Source organism: Phlebotomus argentipes, unplaced genomic scaffold, assembly GCF_947086385.1.
Source record: "Phlebotomus argentipes unplaced genomic scaffold, Phlebotomus argentipes genome assembly scaffold_18, whole genome shotgun sequence".
Classification (NCBI taxonomy): Eukaryota; Metazoa; Arthropoda; class Insecta; order Diptera; family Psychodidae; genus Phlebotomus; species Phlebotomus argentipes.
The window spans coordinates 4,328,404-4,348,923 of NW_026776177.1; the positions used below are offsets into that span (position 1 = coordinate 4,328,404).

The 20,520-nt window shown below is 42.7% G+C and overlaps 1 protein-coding gene across 5 annotated transcripts; it reads left to right on the forward strand.

The window, feature by feature from the left end:
• The first annotated feature begins 227 nt into the window (after positions 1-227).
• Positions 228-20,441, forward strand: LOC132261281 (titin). 5 transcript variants are annotated; one of them, XM_059760016.1, is made up of 15 exons: positions 5,268-5,388; positions 7,629-7,878; positions 9,993-10,336; positions 10,398-10,547; positions 14,022-14,221; positions 14,347-14,481; positions 15,033-15,643; positions 15,707-15,732; positions 15,833-17,551; positions 17,605-17,824; positions 17,887-17,980; positions 19,151-19,606; positions 19,667-19,816; positions 19,901-19,915; positions 19,980-20,441. In XM_059760016.1, exons 2-15 carry the CDS (start codon positions 7,742-7,744, stop codon positions 20,268-20,270), a joined length of 4,548 nt encoding a protein of 1,515 aa, XP_059615999.1. In that variant the 5' UTR covers positions 5,268-5,388; positions 7,629-7,741; the 3' UTR covers positions 20,271-20,441. The 5 variants fall into 5 exon arrangements, with proteins under 5 accessions (XP_059615998.1, XP_059616000.1, XP_059615999.1 ...); XM_059760015.1 differs by lacking the exons at positions 5,268-5,388; positions 7,629-7,878 and adding an exon at positions 228-931; XM_059760017.1 differs by lacking the exons at positions 5,268-5,388; positions 7,629-7,878; positions 19,901-19,915 and adding an exon at positions 230-931.
• The last annotated feature ends 79 nt before the right edge of the window (positions 20,442-20,520 follow it).

Here is a 20,520-nt window from a genome sequence, read left to right on the forward strand (position 1 = left end):
CATTCTTCGACTCCCTGCACTTTCCAGCGCTGCTCCCCACGCGAGAGCTCAACCCCGGCGCTCGCTTGAGTGACCACGGCTCACCTGTAGTGGTGTATTGAAATCGAAAATGCCCGTGTTGATGGTCTGATACGGAGCTCGCTGTTTACTCGCCACGACAGAAAAACGTCGGGGCAGAACAGCTGCTGCGGCACGATTGCGCGCTCCGAGTCTCTCTAGTCACCACTCGAGCCTCCGCCACGACACTCTGTGGCTCCGTAGCGCCGCGTTTCCCCCCGTTTTTCCGTGTCTTTCCGGGTTTTCACGCCCCACGAGCGATCCTTGTGCGGAGGATATTCAAATTTCGCGCGTGTGTCTTTGAATTGTGACCAAAAATTAACGAATCTTAATTGGATTTTCGTGTGCAAATTGGCGGCTCGTTTTCCTCATTCCTCACACGGACAGTGAGGCGAGAGAGAGAGAGACTCTGTGACAATTCTCACCTAATTCTACCTCACTTTGCAAAAAACTCTCTGGGTAATTTTGTGTGTCTATCAGTTGTGTGAATTTGCTCCGAAATCTCAACCGGAATCGCAACGATAAGAGCCAACTTTCGAGACTTGAAAGCCACCGAACAGCTTCTGCATTATGTGCAACATGATCTCGCGCCAATGACGAGCCGGAAGTGTAGTGAATTGCGGTGCACGCTAGAGTAGCTCGCCAACTGATGTGCTCTCAGCCTAGACCTCTCGCTTGATTGTCTCTGTCCAAGTGCGGCGCAGAGTGACGAAAAAAGTGTCTCCGCCATGAGTGAAAATGTGGAAAACAGCGAGTACGATCGGATCTCGATCGAGGACGCGGTGGATCGACTGACCCTGGACGATTATCGGCGGATTCTGCGGGAGTTGGACCAGAATCGTGATCTTCAGAATCGGAGGCGCGAAAAATTGAGGTACAGTTGTCGATCACACGCCAATTTCACCCAAGAAAAACACTAGAACCACCGTCAGTGGAATTGAACTGCCAATGGCACAGCTCGCGATCCACACTCTGTGGTCATGCGAGTGTTAACGGTCGAACGGGCATCGCCTTGACCCACCAGCACACTCTTCGGTACATCATCGTCTGCATTTGAGCAATTAACAGACTTTTGCAATTAACGCCACGGAATTACACGAAACAGCTACGTTTATTGTACAATTAATTAGTCATATTTTATTCACTGACGAAAAAAGCACACAACTTTTTCCCATCACTGCCGTCGCTCTTCGGCAAGATCGTGCGCCAATTCAACTATCTTCAGGCGCTTTTGCTCTGCGATCATCGCATTTCCCGCTCTTTTTTGTCTCTCATCACATGAAGAAAAATTAACACATATCCAACTTAATTAATAACACTTGGCGTATTACGTGCGTTGTGGCAATTATCGGGAAAAGGTGCTTCTTGTCATCGCAAGATTGCCTAGCATTTATGCGATAACATTTGCAATTTGATTAAGGCGAGTGAAAAAGAGCTCATGAACATTTAATAAAGTCTAACAGACTGAGGAAATAGAAGCAAGGTTTCTTTCAAAATCACTGCTCTCAGGGATGAAATTCAGTGGATTTCCGAAATTTTGGATTAGAAATCATGATTAACAAATAACTCAGAAGAATTGTGTGATTTTCCTTGTTGCTCTTTGGGTTTATTGCGCTCCTTTTCAAAGTCAGAACCTTCTTGAGAGATTATCAGTTGTGAAAGTTCCAGTATTTCAAATTATTAGATTGTTTCCACAATAATTCGCAAATTACAAAAAAATATCAATATTTCTGTGAAAATCCACTGAAAACCGCTTTTCTGGGCGTCTTCTGAGCGTCGATCTGCGTTTTCAAATCATTTCCATCCAATTTTCAAGCTCTCTTATTAAATTTGAATAAAAAATGCATGTCTTTTAGTAGATTTCATCTATCATCAGTCAGAGATATCATGAGAAACACAATCATGCGCAGAATGCGTGTTTATCTTTCATTTTTCAAACTAAATTTTAATCCGTTTGTCTCAAGAATAATTCCATTCAGCTTGAAAGAGAAGAAAAAGTCACACAGTTTTCCCACTACAGTTCAGCTGAATTGCAGATCAAATATTTAATTTTTTCCATCCGGAGCGATATTATGCTCCATAAGAAACAATAAATTGTTGACTAAATATCGCTTTGGCGCACATTATCTGTGCAAAGAAATAGTGAGCACGCAATAAGGTGGCAAATAGAGACCCAATTTTGATGATATTGTGTGGCAGAGTGAATTAAAATATAAGACACATGATAAGATACACTGCAAAATGTGCGCAACTCCTGTATAATTAGCCAACGGCAGAAGAAGATCGTGGAAGAATTCTCAGGCATTCTTGCCACCAAAGTGTGCTAATTGAGCTTTTACGGCATGTGCTTGACACCTTATAAATTCACCTCTGGCGTCTCATGTTTGGCTCTTATCGTGAATTCGTCCAATGTCGTGAAAATACAAACAATTGAGCGCGCGGTAATCAAGATGATGCGACATGTTCACGTCGCACAGATTACAATCTGAGAGCGTAAAAATAAAAACTCTGAAAGAAAGAGGAGACAATTTTTCGTCCAGATGAGGTTTTTGACCGTCAACTTTTCAGGAAATGCCGGAAAGTGGTGAATTTCACTCAAAAAATCAACTCCAATTACGATCATTATGCAGATGCACAATACATGGAAGAAAAGTACATAATTATTATTTGTTGCACGATCATTAAAAAATCTGCAGATGCTATGATTTTGCAAAGCGGAAAAATATTTTTGTGTGAATACCGACAATTATTGGAGAGGTTTTAAATGTGTTTCTTTCACACATAATAAGATGGTGTGGAATTTTTCCTCATTATCTATGATTTTCTAGCTCAATGATTGAGCTGTTTATGCTGGAAAAGGATATTGAAGTTCAGGATTTGCACTTATTTAAAGAGTTTTCAAATCATAATTAACACTTTCATAAACACTCAACAAAGTGCCCAAAAATGTATAATAATTTTATGATATATTTCCTCTTTCTCTGCATCTTTGAAGCTCTGAAGCCTTAAGTGGTGATGTTTTGAATTCACTTTTAGCCAAACAATCTTTCACTCATCGAGTTGAAGAGTGTGTTGTAAAAATCTGACATAATTCAGAGATAAAGGCATTTCCTAATCATCTTCCACGGCTTATTGAACCACTTTCTGCACTCCAAGACATCTTGGAAGCATTGCAAAACAAGCCAATATTCAAATGAAGTGCGGAGAAAAGTTGCAGCTTTTCATATCACTTCATGTTCATGTTTTTCCATCGTTCTGATTTATGTAAATATGCGTCTGTTGCCGCTGAATCTGTTTCGGTGTAAGACAAGAATGTGAAAAAAGAAATGATCCGCACACAAAGCGAGAAGATATGCGCAATTCTCACGGACGGGAAAAGTAGGTGTGCTTCGCGGAGTGAAATTCCGGGCAGAATTGATGAAAGTATAGGTGAGAATTGGACAAACTCAAGGGCATTTACTTGAGAGTTTTTTCTTATGAGCAATTTCCCTGGCGAAAGATTGCATAAGTTGTGCAATATTTTGGAGAATTTCTTCCTCAAACTCGCACATAAAACCGTACACCATTCAAATTGAGCCGCGATATTTCTTTTCGCCGCACTCATTAACGCCATGGCGAAGAAACGGAGAGAAATGCGCGGTGAAAGATTTATCAATCGCCCGCTGATCGCTTCCACATCGTCAGATAACAGTTCAAACAATTACTTAATGCCATACAAACGAAATGCGAGAGTGAGAGAAGACTGGCAAAAACCAATGCAAATGATTAAAGCTGATCGAGCGGATTTTCGTGGCAGAGGTGAAAAATCTCTAAATAATCTCTCAAACAGCATCGCAAAAAGGCTTTCATTTTCGAGAGAGAGAGAACTTTGAACCACTTTTTTCTCTTGCAGCATCCGAAAATTGCCAACACAATTTTCTATTGTCAATCATTTCTCTTTCATAAAAGTGATCAAGCCGCAGAGATCAGTGGAAAAAACACAACCATGATGTTCAATTGTGATTTGGAGGAGAAATTGATTTTTTCCATCCAACTTCTTCACACCTTTTTCTCATCTTCAACATTAATATTGACTATTTGGCAGAAAATCTCTTCGATTTTTTTTCACTCCAAAGCTGTGTTGCATTGCAAAGTAGGAAAAGATTAGGAGTGAAAATATGATGTGTTTTTTGTGGATCTAATTGGATTAATTATGGTATCTGCAGAGCTTAATCATAGAGATTGCTTTGGATATCTGGTGGAGAAAAATGCCGAAGTGTTGATCTTTCCGCGGGGCAAATTGGCAGAAGCACGCCAAGATGTGCAAGAAGTGTTGCAGTGGGAAAATGCTAATATTGCCATTACTTATTCTATGATCAAGATAAATGGAATTTATGCAGAAGAAAATAAGGCAGAGGCTGACGAAAAATCACTCCCCAGTTTTCTCCCTTTTGCATGGCAAATTATGTGAAAGAGCAGACGATAAGTATACAAGTCGTCTTTATACTTCACAAATGATCACACGATGATCTTTGCATCTTATGTTTAAACAAAAAAAATCTCTTTGGCAAAGAAAACTAATTCCCGCTGAATTTTGGGTAAAGATTTCCATATCATTGCTCGCCAAGAAAGCTTTAACGTTGATAAAGCGGATAAAATAAATCGTTTGATCACTGATTTTAGGACGAAAAATCGTATAAAACAGCATTTTCGCTTTATCCAAAGCCAGATTCATCCAGATCGTGTTTTAGAGAAATATTTCTGCTGTTTTGTAAGGAAATATCGCAAAGATTTCTGCTGTGTTTGAATACAAAAATCACCATCCAACTGCTTTTTGAATGTCTCTTTTGGAAATTTATCGCGAGATCTTCATTAGAATATCTCCTCCCGTGATAACGCTGACAAACAGTTAGAGATTAGACTCTATAAATTACCACGCGCGAGATAATGCGCTAAAATTAGTGAAGTATACAATGTCAAAACTGGAAATCAAGATGGAATTCACTGCATCTCATCAATCAAAAACTAACTGAATTCGCGCGGACAATCTCATCTCTCTCTCTCTGATGGCGAATGAGAGGCATTTCTCTTCAGGTGCGCGTGATCACCTTCTCCGGAGCTTTTTCCAGTTCTCGTTGGGTCTCAAGTGGAAATGCTTTGCGTCTCACAATCAGTTGAGCGCCTTCACTCGAGCCGCGTGCCTGCTTTTTTCAACCTTCCACGGCGCCTTTGTCAATCCATTCTTGGTTGGAATTCCTTGGCAATTTGTGCTGCATTAAATCAGTGGAAGATCGCGCGGATGCAAGTGAAATTTCGTCAAGTGGTGAACCAATTTCTTGGACAGTTTTCAAGGTGTGACGATAAGGCACTTTCGCGAAACAGTGCACTTGAGGAATCCGCGTTCTGACCTTCTCTCAATGTACCTGGAGAATTATTCCAGGCAAAGAGTGTGTTGTGTATGCAATTGTGGGGATTTAGCCACATAAAACCGGATCACATCGACATCCACTTGGCAAGAATCTGTGAAATTTCTTCGCCTCGAACATTTTACCGTAGTAATCTTTCCAATGGGACTTTGCTTAGCGGACCCAGCACCATCATTTTTCGATCGATCTGATCGCGATGGTAATTTGCGTAGCTCTTTCTCCTCCTCTCTCTCTCTCTTGCACACCAACAAGGGTCACTGTCAACATATCTTAGAGGCACTTTCAGCTGCCATCCACGAAATGCGTGCCATTAATCGTGCGCCAAAGCAATTGCGAGATTTTCAAATAAGTATATGATAAAATATTTATGGTAATTGCAAGTGATCACAGCTGGCAGATGATCGAGAAATTTGCCTTTGCCGTTTTCACGCTTCACAATCACTTTTACTGGCTGTTTTTAGAAAGCACAACATGGCAATTTTTGTATCAAGAATACTTGATAAAATACTAGAGATCGCCTTTGATCACTTCCTGATCGCATGATTATGGATTTATTCGAAGATTTCTCAAAAATTTACATTGCAACTGAATTCTATTCAAATGTCTTAATTGATCATTCAGATTCAGACTGTGATCAGAGCTAAAAAAAAACACCCAAGATCTCAGCGAAAACCCACCTTGAAGGTGACTTACTCTCGAAAAAGATGATAAGAAGAAAATTAAACACAATTGCGACTATTTCACACAATTTTCACACACTCACACACCAAAAAGCCATGTTACAAATTGTTTCATGGCCGTTTAATGGGATTCTCTTGAGAAGAGATCAACATTTCATATTAGTATTTCCCACCAAAAAGCAGTAAAACACAGTGATCTTCCCTCTGGTGAGATGAGGAGATAAATTGAGCCACTAATTATGTTGATAGAGGCAAAATGTCTTGCAAATTGAATGGAAATTATAACATTAAATTTCACGTATGATTGCAACACAACCATCTCCCCAAAAAAAGTAGAAGCCATAGAAAGTGGCATTATATCGCATTTTGCACTCAATTTGAAGGCCAATTAAAATGCTATTTTATATTGTGCTATCCAGGCAGGGATTTTATGGGCTGAAGAAAGTCTCTTGCAAGAGAGAGAGAGAGGCGACAACTCTTCACAAATTCTCATGATTTGTGTTGCATTGTGACGCGCATTTTTCACATTACAATCCATTCATCCAGTGGAGAGGCAGAGACCTTGTCTGGTGACTGCAATGATTTTCTTGTCTTTTGCATACATCAAAACATTTTCCCTGGGCTTCGCATTCTGGGAAAAAAGCACTGGATAGAGCAAATATAACAAAAAACGTGATCTCTCGGGTGCAACACTAAAGGCATCATTTGGTAAATTGTCCAATTTCACACGTGATCCTTGCACAAATTGGATGAATGTGTGCGATTCCCGCAATTTCTGGCCACTCCGTGGGAGATATTCTGTTACTCTATTCACTGAATATTCATTTAATGATGAGAATCACTTGATTGTTGTCGTAAATTTGTCTTTTTGGCAGTTCCTCTCTTAGCTGCTAACGGTGTGTCCGTTATTGCATTCATCGACAGACAATTTCTGCTTTTATCACATTTAGAAAGGCAAGATTGCACCTTATCAAGTAATTCACTGAATTCCACTCGATAACTCGCGAAGGCCAACAAAAAGTGACCACAAAACCCCCAACATTTTGATTGATAACTGTTTATTTATGCACCAAAAATCACGTCAACGATCTTCACGTTCTTGACCAATTTGGGCAAATGTGTGGCAGCGAAAAAAAACTCATTCACATTGCAAAATCGTGTGTCTTTTCACTTTTCATAAAGTGTCACAGAAAAAATGCATTGTTTCCGAGTGATTTGGAAAAGCTTTTAGTGTTTGCATGGTGCAAAAAAAGTACATTAACTCTCTCGTGACGATCTGCACGTTTGCTATTAATTCAAGTGATTGATCATGATCAACTTTTTTCCATGAATGCACGTGATTTTTAGGAAAATTTCCCACCTCATTTGCTTATCGCGAATTTACTCTCTGCGAATTCCTCAAGTGGAGCTGTTGATAAGAAAGTGTGTCTCTTTCGCAATTGAATACATCTGAAACCACTTCTTTTTCCATTGTCGACATCAAAAGTGTAGACAATCTGCTGGTGTCCACTCAAGTTGTGCGCCTGAAAGTGGAGAGAAGTGAGCGCAAAAGGCGGGAAAATGTGTGAGAAGTGAAGTGAGTCGCGTGGAAATATTTGCATGGACTCTTGTGAAGGAATGAGGATCAGTTTTGGCGACAATTTGCCCTTCCGGATGACGATCGGCACGGGAATCACGTGCGTGATCGGCGTGGTTGGGAGCGCTCTGCTGCTCGTCCAGGGCGCCCGATATTTCAGGTAAGACGACGCTTTTACTGTGATCTTCCGACCGGAACTGCCGGAAATGCTCGCCATTGAACTCTTTTACACGCTTTTTTCCACTTGTCGCTGGAGCACTTCCAGCCGGCCGGTCAGTCACAGTTGAGACACACACAGTGAAGTTCACGCCAAAATGGCAGAGAGCAGAGCATCGAGGATCAGGTCAGATGTGCAAATTAGCCGTCTTATCAGACACACACAATTTCTGTCCCACGGCCCAGAAATAGTTCAGTGAACACAGAGCAATTTGTGAAGCTATCGCGTCTTCAATTGAGCGAGATTCACTGCTCGTCAATTGGATAATCTCGCGCCTCAGCAGCGCCCATAAAATCGATGGCTAAGACCACCTTCCACTCGCTCTTACATCAGCCCAGCAGCATTGCATAATTTCTCCCCGGCGAAATTTATTATTTCTTTATGCTGCGCGCCTCGGACTGGTTTGCCGAAGCATTCGCTTGACACACTCGGCCCTCCTTCACTCTCCAAAATTGTGCAATCCTGCCCAGAGTTGAGCCACAGCGCTGGCATTTCTCCTTCTAGATGACACTCAACTCATCATTAGCGGCAGAAGCGCTAATGCTCGTGTTTCATAACTCATTTTGCATGGCAATTATGTCTCAAATTCAATGTGTTGAGGTGTTTGCAAACAAATTTCAGGTAATTTCCACAAATTTTCCTCCTTCAACATTGGACAAATAAACACGTATGGCTTTCTAATTGGTAAATCCGGTATTAGATGTGATAAACTGTGATTCATAGAGAGATGTAAGCTAACACTGTCATTCGATGGGTGAATCGAAAACTGCAAGAAGTCAATCATTTATGTCTTATATATAAAATCCTATATTCAAAAAAGTTTAAAAAAAATGATTTCTTTCAATTTCTTTGGATAAAATGTTCTCAGTATCGATTTAAAAACAACTTTTGGATGCTAATATTTTCTATTTATCTATTAATTTGGCATATTTCATTCAATATTCCAATAAAATTCACTTAAAAATTCACAAAATAATTATTATAGGGCAAAAATTAACACTTTATCAAACCATTAGCGGATATTTGAGTAAAAATTCAGCAAATTTCGCAGCGAAATAACCGCTCAATTTTCAAATAGCTCTTCTAAAAATTGCAATTTTGACTTTTAATACAGATTTTTATACCCAGAAGGTTTTCAATTTATCTATGCTCTCAGCAACTCTGTGAGCGCCGCAACTGGCGCACTTTTCGCACGTCCAGCTGACCAGTGCAGCCAAGACGGACAATTGCGAGCCCAAAAGAGGCGAATTGTATGCAAAGCGAGCTCCAGTCTTATCACTAATTGCCAATTTGATACTTTCCGCAAAATGGTGGGGAGCCGCTGGCATGGTTCGTTGACCAAGAACTCTTACTTTCAGTTGGTTCGCGGCGCGCGATTAGATCAGTCTCTCTGGGTTTGACACAATTGTGGTTTAGGCTTGAGGATCATCATCCCAAATTGCCGTCGCAAGACTTTCGTCATTCAATTGTTTGCACAATTATCTGACGGCGTGAGGAAAAAAAGTGTGACTTTTAGCAAGTCACAGGTGGTTTTTGCTGCGTCGTGTTGAACTCCTTGAGCTGTTCGAGTGGATGATGTGAGGTTTTTTGCACAGGCTCAGAGAGATTTCTCACTCAAGTCAGTTGACTGATTGTCGTGTGAAAATGTGGTCCATCATCGGGATACTCGGTTTTTCAACCATAACAGCGACACTTGAGCCTCCGATTGGGATGAACGCGGTCAGTTCTGGGACTCAGTCCAATTTGGCGGTCTTCATGGTGCTCTTCATGTTCTGCGCCATGGAAGTGGTGCTGATAAAGATAATTGCCGCCACAGCAACGACGACAGAAGAGTCAGTGGATTTCCACGAGGAAGATCGCCTCAATAACAATCATTTTCCCGCCCAAACTCAGTGAAGCGAAGACGAAGAGAAAGTTGTAAAGAGGATTTTCTGTGATAGGAAAAAAACAGGTCGAGTCTAAAAATACGCCCAAAATGTGACATTATCGGCCTCTAATTGAAATTTCCCTTGCAAATTTCACACTAATTTTCACCTTGCCTTGTCCTTCTTCTCCAGTCAAGTGAGTCAGAGGCGCAATTTGCGAAAGAAGCGTGCCTCGGATGCAAATCAAGAGACCAGCACGCGCTCCTCCTTTTGCTACCTGTGCAACATCCGCGTGGCTCTCGAGGACATCACAACATTCGCCATCTGTCGCGGCTGCGACAGGACAGTGTGCCGCGGAAGGCGCTGCTCAGATTGGGACAGAGGAACCGGATATTGGGAGTGCATTTCCTGCATCCGCAGCAGAGACAGCCAAATCAGGGCCGGCGAGTGGATACTCGATCAGTTGAATCAGCGCTTCAAGAGTCCACGGAGTGACACATCGCGCGATGATCTGTCCTTCAAGGATGCAGAAACACGTGAGAATTCCGCCTATGAAATTCTTGTTGACAGAAATCTGAAAACGATGTGCTTTTGCAGAGTCCGAGGGAAGCTTCCTGGGATCGGCACACTCCATTTCTCTGGAGCAGAAGGAGAAGGTCAGGGAGTTTCTTGAGGACATCATAGCGTCAATGATCGGTGGATCACTGGACAATGTTCCTGTTAATCAAACACACAAGCATCCGAGCTGTGAGTATTTTATCCAACAAGACTTTCCTTTAATTAGAGTTTTTCACGATTTTCGCCCTCCTTAATGTGTTTCCTTATTGGCTGTCATAGATTTTTTTCTAATAATCACACAGACAAGTTGTTCTGTACCCTCTAAATGTCCGCTTGAGACAAAATAAAACTAAAGATTGTTGAGAAGATATTTTAGAGAGACAAAAAACCACAGAAACAATTCCCGATTTTTTGCATGATCGACAGAAGATTGTTTATTACAATCTGGTTTATCTGCAGCCAATGATGAGGTTGTTCTTATAGAGATTCATTTAGAGTCGAAAGAATATAAGAGAATTCTCTCCAAACCGCCTCCATATTCACGCTAAACCCTCTACATTTAGGCGTAATGTTTTCCTTTGAAGATATCCAGATATTCGTGAGATATCACAGAGAATTGAGCGGGCGATTGCTCAAACTGGAAAATGCCATTCAGCGATCAGTCTCAAAGAGTGGTAAGTCGAGTCAGTCTGTGTATTGCACGAAAGGCCACGTCTTTGATCGATTGCACTCTCACTCAGCACTTCTTTTCTCTCTCACCGCAATAATGTAAAGTGCGATTTCAAGCGGCGCATTGCATAACACACTTTTGGGCGGGAAAATTTCCTTTTAATAACTGCCACCGGCAGAAATTGCAGACTCTGTGTCACTGTTAATTGCTCAAGTGGTGCGGAGATTAGCGTCAGGCACACATCTCAAGGTTGACCCGCGCGCGAGGTGAGCAAAAAGAGTCACTGCCAAGACTTCACGTGCCTTTTTGCCTTAGTGATCTCTCCATTTTCGTAATGCGACTCCTCAATTTCGTGTGATGTTTGTTTTTTAGCAGCCGCTCAAATGATTGATTTCAGACACAAAAGCTCCGCTTTTTATTGACACGTGATTGAGCCTGTTTTTTATCATCGTCATTCCGCTATCGCTGCGATAAGAAGTGAAATGCAATTCTCAAGTAGATTTACGTTGAGTCGTAGGATGTGTTATCATCAAATTGTCTCTCTCTCACTCTTTATCAAGAAATGCCATTATTTACAGGTAGTTTTTTTCAGCAACGAATTGTGGAGGAAAAAAATATGTCTATTTATCTTGCAGAGCGAACAAATAACTTCACAGGTGTAAAAGAAACGCTCATAAAGACTTGTAAAATATCTTGATATTGAGAATTATTGGATCATATAAAATTCTACCTTTTTCCCCTTTGGAAAACTTACTGTCTTTTCCAATATTTTCCCAAGCACACTAAATATTTAATCACTTTAATTGATTTTCTCTGTCCACGCGTTCCATTTTCCCCCTGTTTTCGACCTCTCTTCAACTGTGAAATCTCGCAGTCATAAAATCCACGAATATTTTGATAATTATACACTTTTTCTGCATCACATTTTGAGTGTATTTTAAGGTGTATATTTCTCAAAAAACTTTGCTTCTGTGTGTTGGAAAAACACAACCAATAACGGCGATTTGTTGGCCAATTATTATTGCCGCCTTTTCCCACCTGTGAGCTTCCAACATCGTGCTTTTCTTGCCTTTTTCCTCGTCCGTCTATTCCGAGTGAAGCAGTCGTGCTGTCGAGACGCACTTCATATTTCGCTCCACTTCAGAGGACTTCGGCGGAATATCTTAACATTAAGAGACTCTATCTCACAAAAATGTGATCATTCGCCCTCTCGATTTGGTGTCTTATCGCGGGGGAAAAAAATGTTACTGTGTGAAGTGATAAGGGTATATCAGGGCAAAAAGGTGATTATCAGTTGAAATCTCTCGGGCAAAAGCGCGCGCTGATCCGCCTTGAAGCGAAAATGTTGTGAAATATCTTCAAGAGGCCACGGCTGGAAATTTAGTGTGGAAAAGCCAAGTGGACGGTGAAGAAGTGTTATTCCGTGGTCAAGTTTTCCCGAGAGAGTGAGAGAGAGGTGCTTTTCCGTCCAAGACAAACTCAGTCAATTGCCCAGATTAATTGCACAGAGAGTGGAAAATGTGCCGCTTTTTCCCACATTTACAGCGTTAAATAACCGACTGTAAAAGCAGATTTTCTCACCTTGACACTCGGCTATTGTGTTGTGCATCATTCAGTTCGGGAGTTAATGGATTTTTCTAGCTGGCGAATTGAGATTAATGCAATGCAGAAGTGAGAGCTTTTGCCTCTGCCATTGCTTTAAGAATTCCTCCAGCATTTTGCGAAATGGACGCATTCCAAAGTTGCAATCAATTCCATCGGGGTTGTCGAAATGAGGCATTTTTAGATGACTTTCCAACGCCACAAGTGTGACTTACCGAAAGCACATTACGTAATATAAGATATATTAAAATTGTTTTTCAATATTAATCGTTAAGTGTGAGTGTTGAGAAAAGTGAGGTAAAGTTGTACTTATAAAGTGAGAAAGCACGCAGTCAACGTGAAGCTGCGAGACCTTTTTTGGGGTCAACATGATCTCTTAATTGTTTTCACAAGGAAAATAATATACTTAGTCGCTGTGATTGTTTAATAACAGGGTGTACAGAAAGATAAACTTCAAGTTGACTTTTAATGGAGCTTCACTTAAACATCGTGTTTAGTCATGTACGAAAGCAAAAAAGTGGGAAAATCCTGAGTGAAGGGAGTTTTTTCAATGCACTTTTTCGCTCAGAATGCCGTCAATGTGCTTTTCTCTTGAAGGAATAAACGCGATAAAGGAAAGTCAATTAGATTGAAGCTTTAGAAATGAAGCAACGGCGTTGAAACTAGGAAATTGATATGATCAAAGCTTAATAAATATGATTTTTACGGTTTTTACACACCCTGTGACTTCCACAAAAAGTATCTTTATAGATTTTTTCTTTAATGATGTTTATCTATTCCAAGGCCGAAGCCACTCTCTCGATTTTCTGTGCAATTATCTGAAGATTATCCGCTTGTATTGTGCCTCGAAAAATTGCGCATCGCTGAGAAGAAGCAATTTTGATTGAGTGTCTGAGAATTTTGTCTCTGAAGCATCAAACGTGAATTCTCTCTGCAGAGAAAGCGCTAAGATGCTCGAAGTCATTGTGGGACTCCTTGGCATCGTCTTCTCCTGGTACTACGCCTTGGCGGCGTTCGTCCTCTTCGCCCTGGCGTACATCGTGGAGGTGGAGTTAGGTAAAGAGCAAAAAAGGCCAGAGAGAGGAGTACAAAAATCGATTCCCATTACAGCACCAGAGTATAAATAACTTCAGATAGAGCGAAAGCTTTCAATTTTCAACGGAATCATTGCGCCCAGCGATAAGATAAGAGTGACCAGGAATTCTTAAGCGACATGTAATGGGTTTTGTGTTTGGCCGCGAGATACTTTCGACTCTAAATTTGTGTGAATTATTGGAATTATTGCAACCTTCGCACGCTGACTATCTATTTTTTGCCTTTTTTATCACTTGAGCTGGGAAATCTGCGCGAATTCGCGGGATTAATCATCATCATTTTGTGGTCATTTTCAGATCTACCTCTTCAGGATGAGGAAGGCCCAGGCATTGCTCATGTCAATCTCAAGCGATTGATCCAGAAAGTCATCGAAGAGGCACTCAATCTGCCGGATTTGTTCAATTACAGCGGCTTTCCGCCTCGTCCAGAGTCCCATTTGCCCTACTTCAGCAGCAAGAAGTATGAGCAACTGCTCGCCACAGCTGTGCTCAACAAGGTAAGACCGTTGGAACCCCCAAAAGACACCGCCACAGATGATAAGACGCCCACACTTTTGAGGCTTCTGTGCCACATAAAAGCCCCGCAAATTTGCAATTCATTTCCGTTTGGTCTACTTTAAAGGTGGTTGATCACTATCGGAACCCCAAGAACCACCAAGAGAACTCGTCAGGCATCCAGTCGGGCAGTGAATTCGACAGCAATCACAATGCTGTGACCGAGAAGACGGGACTTTTGTCGCCAACAAGCCAGAAAGCGGTATAAAAAGCTCAAATTCTAACCAAGATCGATATTCAACGTGCTCTAGTTTGCTTATATTTGCCGTATTGGAGGCCAAAATCAATGGGCAGAGAGAGGAAGTGATAAAGGAAGCCTTCAATTTGATGAATTATTTCCTCCAGAAACTATTTTGAGGCCAGAAAAGGTCTGAAAACTTGTCAAATTTTCATTTTAATCAAACAAAATACTCATCAAACTAATTCAGAACACCAAAAAGCGCGTTGAATGTCTGGCACGTGGAATGGTAGTTGAGATTCATCAATGTAGTGAAGTGAAATAAAAAAGATAATTCGCTGAATTTAATTCATTCTATAATTCTCGGCCAAAGACACTTTCCCTGGAACACTCACTGGTCCGATGGGCATTCACTGATGAATATGGAGATGAAAAGTGAGAACTTGCGTTCTCAACTGTGACCGTCCATCGTGGCTGTTGCCAGGGAATTGGCCGAGAAGCTCCCCAGAGTGAATTAATGAGGCGTGAACAGAGATAGTGGAGGATTAATGTGACTTTCTTTGCTTCCTGTGTAGCTCGATAAGAGACTCGAGGAGGCTTCCCAAGCGTCGGAATCGAGCCTCAAGACGCGCAGCACTGACAGTGACGAGACATACCTCAGTGACTACATTCAGAAGCACCGGGTGCCGCTGCCGGACTTGTCTGCCGCCTCCTCAGAGGGCACAGTCGAGGACAACAGTTCGGAGATCGCGTCAACAGTGGGAACTGAGGGCACTTGGGAGGAGAATTGGTTGTTCAAGAAGCGCAAAGTCAAGACAGACACAAATTCCACGGCCATCGGGATGCTAGTCCCGTCGCCAACTGAGGAAGTCAAGGCGCTGATAGGCGATAAGAATGTCGATGAAGTCAGTGACTTATCAGAAGCCGGTTCAGACGCCGAAGAGGATCACCAAGAGCGTCCAGCAGCGAAGCTCGTCGAGAGCAAGACAATTATTGGTGGAAAGAATGAGTTGATCTCACTTGAAGACACCTCATCAGCCACTGAGAGTCTCCTCTCCAACCCAGACTCCGGGATTAACGTGACAGAGGCCAGGAATGAGGCGCTTCTCGATCAGGACTTTCCCGAACCCACTGAGGCCATCAATCCCACTGTCAATGGCACAGACGCTCCCATCCCGACGCCCAGGTGAGTTACAAATCCTCTCCTTGGCTAAACAACATCCATTAACTTGTGTTAATGATCTTACAGACAATCCACAGTGACTGAGAATCACGGTAAGTTGCTTTTTGCATTCAAACCTAGACTAACACTCACAGCTCACATTTTAATTGCACGCTAATTTGCATGTTTCTCACGTGAAACCAATTCACACAGTCACTCCCAGAAGTCAAGATCTGTACAGGGAGAATCATCTCAGCCACTTGAAGCCGGACGACCTTCCGGAGGGCAATGGAATTACCAATTCTCCCACTTTCCCGGGTGATTGGGTTCTCATTCAGGGATGTTGGGAAGTCAGCGATCCCAATCAGAGTATCCTAGTCAATTCTGGACAGTACACTTCACCTCTGATCGCTCTGACACCAGAGGAAGAGAAGCTGTCAGCTAATCATCAAGTTCTCTCGCCTGACAGACTCTTTGGCTATAAATTCCTCAACGATATGAAGCCAGATACTCTTCCGTCTCAGAATAAATCCACAGATGTTGGAGTGTCCGCACTGAGAATCTTCAGTTACGGATATCTGAGTGACATGAAACCTGTCGATCCACCGGCACAAGATCCTCTGCCCACGCCAGAAGTGGAACTCTCCAGTACGGATGAGTTTGTCTGCGTGATGAAGTACGATGAGAAGCGACAATTGGTCATTTGTGGATCGCCTCAAGCGCAAAGGAGGGAATTCTTTGAGGAGCAAACAGAGACTGAAGCTTCCAATGATTCTCCTCAAGATTGGGAGCCACAAGTGTGTGAAAAAGTCGAGGAAGAGGCGAAAGAAACTCCACCAGCGGCTGAAGAGATGAAAGATGAGGATGTAAAAGTTCCTGTTCCTCTTCCACGACAGAGAAGTCTGAATAAATCACCGGAAGAGGAAGAGCATCCCTTAGAGATCCGATCAATCATTCAGGAGGACTTGAAAAAAGAACTGCCCGTGGAAGAAGATAATCAAGTTGAGGAATTTGAAAGCAAACTCACTGAAATTCATGTGCGAGTTGAAGAAGTTCAGGAGGAAGTGAAGATTGTGGAAAAAGTGGAGAAAATTGAGCAGGAACATGTGGAAATTCACGTCAGGACAATTGAGGAGCCTGAAAAAGAAGCTGATGACACAGAAAAAGTCACTCAAGACAGTGATAAAGCTCAAGTTGAAGAGAAAAAGGAAGTAGAATCTGTTGAATTGATTGAGTTGGATGAACCTAAAGTTGAGATTCATTTAAGAACAGCCGAAGTACCAGAAATTCACTTGAGGACTGTTGACAATCCTGAAGAGAAGGAAGTAACAAAGCCATTAGTGCTTGAAACTGAGATCTTAACAGAACAGAAGATTGAAGAAAGCAAAGTGTTCTCACAGACAACAGAAACTGAGGAAGAACTCAATGCAAAAATTGCAGAAATCTTGGAAGAAGAAGAACCTGAAGAGCCAGTCAAAACTGAAGATATCATGAGTACAAGTCAGGAAATCAAGGAACAGCTCAAGAAGATCGTCAAGTCAGATGATGAGGAGAAACCGGAAGAAGTCCAGAGGCCAACGACTTTGGCAATTGAGCCTGAAGATGAAACTGTTCATCTTCGCTACAAGAGTCCCATTTTCCAGCAACTCCTCCCCAAAAGCCCTCCTCCTTCGGTCGTAAAACTTTCCACCATTCCGGACGATGATATTCAGAAGCTGATAAGCGTGGCGAATATCATCAAGAGATCCTCGTACAGTCCAGAAGAGATGGAGAGGGAATTTGGTGATGGTAGCACTAATCTTACTAACCGCGAAGAAGCACCCAAAGTCTCAACTAATGCTGAGTCTATTGAAACAGTGTCCAAGCCTAGATTGGGAACGGAATCGCTTACTCCAGAGCCAGACAGTCTTGAGGATGAGCACTTGATTCCTGGTGAGTTTCTCTATTTTAGAAAGTGGGACTGTTTGTAATTGATGTCGTTGCAGGATCCATTGCCGAGAGAGAACATCTGAAGTGGCGACATCCTGACACTGATATGCCAAACAATCCTTATTCCCCTGAAGCCTTGCAGCAGCGCCTCGTTGGGAAGACATATCACAGTCAGAGCTCAGTCACAAGCACGAGTTCTCACATTGAATCCCCACCGAAAACGCCAGAAAGGTCCTTGCAAGTGGTCCTGGGGGAAGAGAGTCCCGACTACAAGAGGTATTTTGAACACATTCCCAAGTGTCCTTCTTGGTGCTTTATCCTCTTGACTTTTTGTGCAGATACGGCAGGGATTATTACATCAACGACGCGAAGAAATCGTCCGGCAGCAGAAAGAAGCAGCCCGAATCGCTGAGTGCATCCGAAGAGGACAAAGTGAGTGTATTTAGTGACAATCCCTTGAATGACTCCTACATCCTCAACAAATTCCTCTCGGGCTCCGGAGGAAGCCTCGACTTAGCCAGAGGCACCAAACTGCGTCGCAGTGTGTCCCTGAAGTCCTTCCGCACGCGGAACCTCCTGGACGATCTGGAGGTGAACTCCGTGGACCGCAGAGTGCGGAAGACGAACTCCTTCAGACCCACACCCAAAGAGTTGGCAAGCTTCGAAGCTCAGATGCTTCACAGCGACCTCAAGAGGAATAGTTTTCGCTCCCTCAGCGGGACCAGTAATTTCGTCCTCAATCCCATTTTTGACGATCCCCACGAGGCTGAGGAGGAAGATCCTCTGCAGAGACTCAAGAGTGCCTCTTCAGTGTCTGTCCTGGACACGCGGGCGAGAGATTCTGATACAGAGAGTGATGTTTCCTGGAGATTTTTCGCTGGGCAGGGAAGTGAATGCGTGGAAACTGTCTTTGATGACCTCAGCTCTTTGCGGAGGCGACCGAAGAAACACGTGAAATCCGTGAAACCCTAAGCGACGTTCCTAAATGTGCCAACATTCCCACGCTTAAGCGTCCTTCGTTTTAATTTAATTCACTATGTGGAAAATGGTTGTAGAAAATTTGTTTCCTCTTCTTCTCTTGCAAATTTAAGCCCTCACGAAAGAAAAGCCAACGAATAACCACAATTTTTATGTACAAATTGATCCTCTTTCTCTCTACTTCTTTTTTTCTTCCTTTCTTCTGTACAAAAAGGCCAACCTATCGAAATGTGCAATGTAGCTTCTATAGTAATCAATATAAGCACTAAATAAATGATAAGCATTTGATAAGATCAATGGAAAAATTGTAAATATTGTCTAATACACTGAAAGGTTTGATAAATAGAAAATTGCAATGAATGCTGATGTTTCTCTCTAGCTCTTAAGAGACACTTGACACAATTTCTAGGGTAAGTCTCTGATATCACTGTACTTAAGCATTTACAAAAAAAACTGAGGGGTGGCTAACCTTCTAGACAGACATTCTCGGCTAATTATGGACTTGATGGCCTATCGAAATGCGCTCTCAAACTAACAAATCATCACAATCGCACTCTTAATTACCGAATTCATTGTGGCTGTGGCATCAAAAGTACCCTTTTTCCTCATATTTCTACTCCGCAGTCGGGACTTTTTGTCGCCACGCCGATCAGAGTGGATGAAACAGAGACAACAGGACTGAGCATTGAGTCCTCAGAGACCAGCAATACGTCCCTCCAACTCACGGACAGCCTCACGCCCAGCGAGGACTCGGACACCACGAGAATCTATGAAATTGAGACGCGCGAGACGCGATTGCTGCGCGAGAGTGTCATTATGAGTTCTAAGAAGGCCGTCGGAAGCACCAGAACCCCTCCCTCGACCCCAACAGAGGAGAACGCCCAGCCGCCGGCCTTTCCCATCTCCCCGCAGGCCATCGAGGAGGAGACCAGAGTGCTGCAGGAGATCGAGGAGAAGCGGACAGTGTCGCCGAGCACAGTCAAGTTCTTTGCGCCCAAGAAGCCTCCAGTCTTCTCCCCAACCACTCCCACTGCCCCCGAACAGCCGGCAGTGAATGGCTCATCGATGGAGAAGAAAGAGGTGAGTTGAAAGCAATGTAATTTGTCCAGGACTAAGTGATTTTCATCTTCTTTTCGTCAGATTAACAATAACAACGAGGAGATGAGCAAGACAGTCATTGAAGAGGAAGTTTTATCTACTCTGCCGTCCGTTAAGAAGTTAATGAGTGCCTTCACGACCGCCGATCAAGCGGAAGAGGCTAATAAACCAGTCCACAGAGCCAGACCAAAAGTAAGTCATACTTAGGCTTAATAAACTCCGAAGGAATGTCATTAAGAAATTCTTGCCTTTAACGCTCTCTCTTTGGATGATCAGATAAAACTGAGAACGGTATTTTCCGCGAAGAAAACCTAGATTTTTAAGATCTACAATTCCTCCTTGTGTGTCTTTTCAGTCCCTGCCCTTGGCGGCTGACCAGGAGCCTTTCAGAGCGACTGAAGGAAAGAAGATTTCTCCCAGCAATGGCAAGTCACCGATCGTGCCCGGCTACAGCATCACAGCCAGGAGTTTGTCGAAGCAATTCCGCGACGAATTGAAACATTCGACGAGCCAGGAAGACGAGACGCCCAGAGAGGAGGAGCGCGGCAAGAGGCACAGCAGCCCAGAGCGTCCGCCGAGTCCTGTACTCGTGCCAGGACGTCTCAAGAGCAACATCGCCTTCTTTGAGAACCTCCGCAATAAATGAAGCGCTTTTGCCCTCTCTCGAACCTTTGAGAGAAAGGCCAAAGGCGCTGTGGAGAGAGCCAGAAAGTGCCATTGTTAGGGAGATTCATCCGTTCATAAGTCTGTAAATACATTGTATATCGAAGGAGTGTCTATTCTATACGTGAAATATTATTATATCCTTTTTGCGAAATCACTTGTTTATTTGCAACAACCCTTAGGCCTAAGTCTTATTGTGTGGGAATTTAGAGATTCATAATGTAATAATCTGG